Source organism: Phalaenopsis equestris, unplaced genomic scaffold (genome assembly GCF_001263595.1).
Source record: "Phalaenopsis equestris unplaced genomic scaffold, ASM126359v1 Scaffold000848, whole genome shotgun sequence".
In the NCBI taxonomy this organism is placed as follows: domain Eukaryota; kingdom Viridiplantae; phylum Streptophyta; class Magnoliopsida; order Asparagales; family Orchidaceae; genus Phalaenopsis; species Phalaenopsis equestris.
In genome coordinates, this window is record NW_018165288.1 from 274,735 (window position 1) to 280,000 (window position 5,266).

General features: G+C 29.9%; 1 protein-coding gene across 1 annotated transcript in view; it reads right to left on the bottom strand.

Annotated features, from left to right (window-relative positions):
- Nucleotides 1–2,425: 2,425 nt before the first annotated feature.
- Nucleotides 2,426–5,266, bottom strand: part of LOC110031832 (uncharacterized protein slr0889-like) — a gene marked incomplete at its 3' end in the record, with an annotated part of 69,302 nt that continues 66,461 nt past the window's right edge. The window contains 2 exon segments of the mRNA XM_020735246.1: nucleotides 2,426–2,652; nucleotides 2,859–3,003. Coding sequence (XP_020590905.1) covers nucleotides 2,591–2,652; nucleotides 2,859–3,003 — 207 coding nt within the window.

Consider the following 5,266-nt stretch of genomic DNA (forward strand, 5'->3'; position numbering starts at 1 on the left):
AAAAAAAAATGAAATTATTTAAAATAATCTATCAAGATTATGTACATTACCAAATATTTTGGATTAGTTAGATAAGTTGGCTATAGTGTAATATAATACAATAAAAGTTACAAATTCTATGGCGTTATGATATAGGCTCATCTATAATTTTTTGTAAATATGCATGCAATGTCCTCCACTCTTTCATCTAAAGTTTTCAGAGAAAGATCAACAATGACAATCCTAGGGTTAAAAGTATAATATGCACTAGTATATTTGTTATTTCATTAAATTTTCAAAATACCCTCAAATGTCGATTCCTTAGAGTTTATTTTCACATATGTCAGTTTAATTGGAAATTTCTCTAAGATATATACTAAAGTCTCTTTTTATATAATTTTAAGCTTCAAAAAATTATTCAAAAATATTTTCTAAAGATAGTAATACTTTTTCGTTGGACTGTTATTAAAATAGAATTGAGTATCATATTTGAATGTATTTTTTGGATTCGTGTTCAAAATAATTTATAATTCATGTTCACCACATTGTAGAGATTCAACATTTTATTTATGAACATTTTTTACTATTTTTGTGGGCATTGTAGATATAAAAAAAAATGGTTGCTTATTTGATTTAAACTCTTTAAGAAATTTACATTTGTTGGTACAAATATGTTTTTGTGGTCATTTGGTGACCATCCTATGTAATCTAAACACGATATGTTATTTATTATGTTTTTTTAAACAATTTTGAGACTCTATTTTTCAAGCTATAATTATATAGAATTTATAATTAAAAATAAAATAATTTAGACCATTATGTTCTTTTTATATAATTATTAAAAACATATTTTATTGCAAATATCTCCATTTAATTTACTCCATTTTTCTTAGCCATGAGTTTTAGAGAGAGAAAGGGAGAGGAGAGAGAAAGTACAATTTTGAAGGTTATGGAGCCCTTTCATCCATCAAGTTAATTAAAAAAAAGTGTCCAACTTGAGGTAAGTTGCTATTACCTTACCTAATATTTTAATGATTTAAATTTTTTTTTTAATTTTCAATATTAATTTGGGCAAACTTACAAAAAACAATTTGAGGTAAGTTGCTATTACCTTACCTAATATTTTAATATTTACATATTTTTATACACTATTTTTACCAAATATAAATTACTTATGTTTACTAAAATAATGATTCATCTATAATAATATATTACAAAATAATTGTGTATGAAAAAGGTTTCTTAATTGATAGATTGTTTGTAAAATTCATGTCTAAAAATTTATTGGGAACTATAAATGTTTGAGTAAAATGTGTAATTATAAGGATACATAGGTGCTTGAGTAACATACATACTTAAAGGGGAATTGTAAAGGCATGAATAGATGAATTGTATTTCGGACAATAAAGTATAAGGTCCTAATGATACATGTGAATACTTAGGAGATATAAGGGTTTGATGTTAAATATTCTAATATATTATTTATTTCAATTGTTTTACTGTGATATAGATGCAATATTTAAAGGTGACTTTTATATTACAATTCATGACATACTTCTATTATAAATATGGTACCAACAAACTAGAATTGATATAAGAAAATATTTGATATGTCAAGTCATCACATTTAATACCATATTGTTGTTTCAAAACTTTTTTTAATTTCAATATAAAAAAAATATAGTTTTCCAACTGATTTATTTTTCAAACAACCGCCACAATTCTATTTGAGATTACTGTTTTCTAAAAATTTCTATGATAGAAAAATATTTTTTTCAACCTAATATGTTAAGGTGTGATGTGATGACTGCCAAAAAGTTACGATCTAACTTTTTGAAATTAAAATAAATTTAACATAATCAACACAATTTTTTAAATAACAACTTCTGCAATAGCTAAGCTGCTACTTCAAACCGATGCAGCTACCTCAAACAGATCCTAAGCCACTAAAAATAGTGACAAAATGCCACTTTCATAATTGATCACTTAAAGCATCCATAATGATGCTTTTTAATTTTCTTAAAATGCTAGATAGTTAAATTAATTAATTAGTTAATTAAGTCAATTTTTATGAGATCATCTAAAATGCTTAGATGTTCAATACATTAGACTAATTATTAATATGTTCAATGCGTACAATATTATTGCAGGCAATTAACAAGCAACAGACTTGAAAGGAATTTGTTTCTTCCTCTAAAAGAGATGGAGCACCTCATTGTAAACAGCAGATCAACAAAATTCTACACACCCATCATCCCCAACGCAAAGGAGAAAATGGCACGGAAGATATTATTAAAAATTGCTCCAGTCCAACAACCTCAAAAATTACTCTATTTTCATATATTAGAGCACATTTTAGTAGACTGCATAAATTGCCCTGATTTATAAATAAATAAATAACACACACACATACACACACACACAACACACTATTTTCATATAAATTTAAATTAAAATAGCTTATCAAAATATAAGATTATGAAAAAACAAAACCAAATGAAGCCTTGGTGAAGGTATCTGACCACTCATTAAACTTGTGCATGCTCAAGGATTGATTGCCAGCAAAATACTTAAATTGCCAAATTAACTGAACTTTGTCTGTTTGATCCAATTATCTCCCTCTCCGAAATAAGGTTTGAAGGATGCCACTCCTCTTTGCTTTGAAACTGTTATCTGAAAAGGTTTTCAAGACAATAATTGAAAAGACTGTCAGAGGGTAAAGGAAATCAATTGAAGAGTTCAAACAGAGGCTACAGGCTAATGATAGAAATAAAAAAAGGAAGTTTTGGGTCAGAATATTCATAGAAAAAAAATTGAATATACCTCAAAATGAGTATAATAAATTCAAGTCAGATGTGAAATAAGAAGCAAAGAAGTACCATTCAGCCTTCCGGCCCTGTACAAAGCTTCTTCAGCGAGGGGTCTCCACTGCTCAGCGCAGGAATAGCTGATGCCCATCCCAACGCTTAATCCTCTTAATAGTTGCATTGTCCTTAAGACGCTAAATAGCTCCTCAGGGAAGCTCTGCATTTCGGATGAAAGTTGTAATGTTTAGAGCTAGGCTTAACGGTACAAAGCAACAGAATACGTACAAAACTGAATACAACGTTCAGACAAACAGCATCTTATGTTCACAAAGGGCAATATAACGTTATAGGAAGTTGGGAAATTAAAATCAATTACAGGCCAGAACAATGACAGATGAAGCCGACGGCAGGTGTATGTGTGAGTTGATGGGCTGCGTTCGGGCTTACCTTGAAATTGACTCAACTGGAATATTCTTGAATCAAATCCAACTAATATGAGTCAAAATATTTGACCAGAATTTAACTCAACTCGAACCCGTCTGACCCAAACCTAACTCTCAAACCCATTTTTTTGTATGAATCACATAATTTTTTTGACTGAAAAGACCAAATCCAATGAACCTGACTCAAACCCGCCAAATATGAACCCAAAATATTAATCAAGTAAATTTTGAATTAACTTTAAGTTATTTGAATCAGCACAAGCTTAACCCAAATAGAAATCGGATTTATTTGCTGATCTAAGGCACACCTGAATAATAATCAAGACATTCTGAACTCAAATTATTTGAGGTAGATAGATTTGGGTTAGTTATTTATCAACATCCCCGCCAAAATCTTACATAAATAGAACCTACAAGGACTCGACAGCTCACCATTCAAGTGAAGCACCCTATATTTGCCTGGGTACTCAATTTGCTTGCAAGCAGCAAGTTAGTCAAATAGAGTATGGAAAACAATGAATACGATGATAAGGTCGTCCATCATTCATGCAATAGTACTCTCCACGAAAATCAAACATGTGTCCGAATCGACAAAAACAAATCTTTCTCATCTGGTGCAATTATAAGATCATGCGAAAGTTGACAAACATCCTTCCAATTTGAATAATTTTTTATCTTTTGTTAATAGTGCAACACCCCAAAACAACCTCCCGACTACCAACAAGTAACCACTTTAATCCCGGAGTTATAAAGATAAGATCTGCTAAACTACTGAAATTATAAGATCTGCTAAACTATAGAAAATTGATTTGAATTAATCCTCAGGCTGAATTTCAAGGTTAAAATTAACACAAACAGTTAACTTTGTTAAGGATATTTGAGGAATAAGCATTTTAAGAGAAATTTTATTATTATTATTATTATTATTATTATTATTATTATTATTATTATTATTATTATTATTATTATTATTATTATTATTATTATTATTATTATTATTATTATTATTATTATTATTATTATTATTATTTTATTTTCATATATAATAAAATATTTAAATTTATGAATGAGAAAAAAATCCTAATTTTATTGAGTAAATAATAAAAAATAGTCATCAAATAGTTACATTTACATCTAATCATAATTAGTTATTTATTAAAGTAACTAATAATTACTACAAAATTTACTAAATTAATTAAATTTTAATATTTAATTTATTTTTAATAAAACAATTATTAAATAGTTCGACTTAAATTTAAGGAAATTTACATATATAGCACTCAATTTTTATGGATTTACATATCACAAATCAAAATTTTCATTTTTACACTCATACCACAAAATTCCAATGTATTTACATATCTAACACTTAAATTTTACTTTCAGCATTCTCACAAAAGAAATTTATAAACGAAGCATCAATAAAAAAAAAAGCAGAGGTAAATCGCTAAAGTAAATAAGGAATTTTTACTGCAAAAAAATCAGAGGTAAATTGCTCAAAAAAATCAGAGCTTCCTTTGGAAGGGATGAGCAGCGGTGAGCTTCCTTCAGCAGGGATGAGCAGCAAAGAGGTAGAAGCGTTGCTTGCGGCTTCCTTCGGCAGGGATGAGCAGCGGTGAGCTTACTTCGACAGAGATGAGCGGCGGAGAGGTAGAGGTGTTGCTTGTGGCTTCCTTCGACAGGGATGAGTAGTGGAGAGGTAGGAGTGTTTCCTTCGGCAGTTACTTCCTTTGGCTTCCTTCGACAGGGATTAGCTTCGGCAGAGCGCTTAGAGGATTGGGTTTTAGGGCAGAGGCGTAAATGCTTCGCTCGAACGCTGGATCGCGGAGTTATACCCGCGATCCACGTCTAATAGAAATAATAAAACGCTATAAATCGATGTTTTGGCAAACGCGAGTAAAATGTGCAAATCAAATATAAATGCGGCGTTTTCAAAAACGCCGCCGTAGTTTTAATCTGCCCCCAATGGGCCCTTAAACTTGACTTGTTAGCTCGTTGAGTTTAGTTCACAAGCCACTTATCAAGCTGACGAGCCGG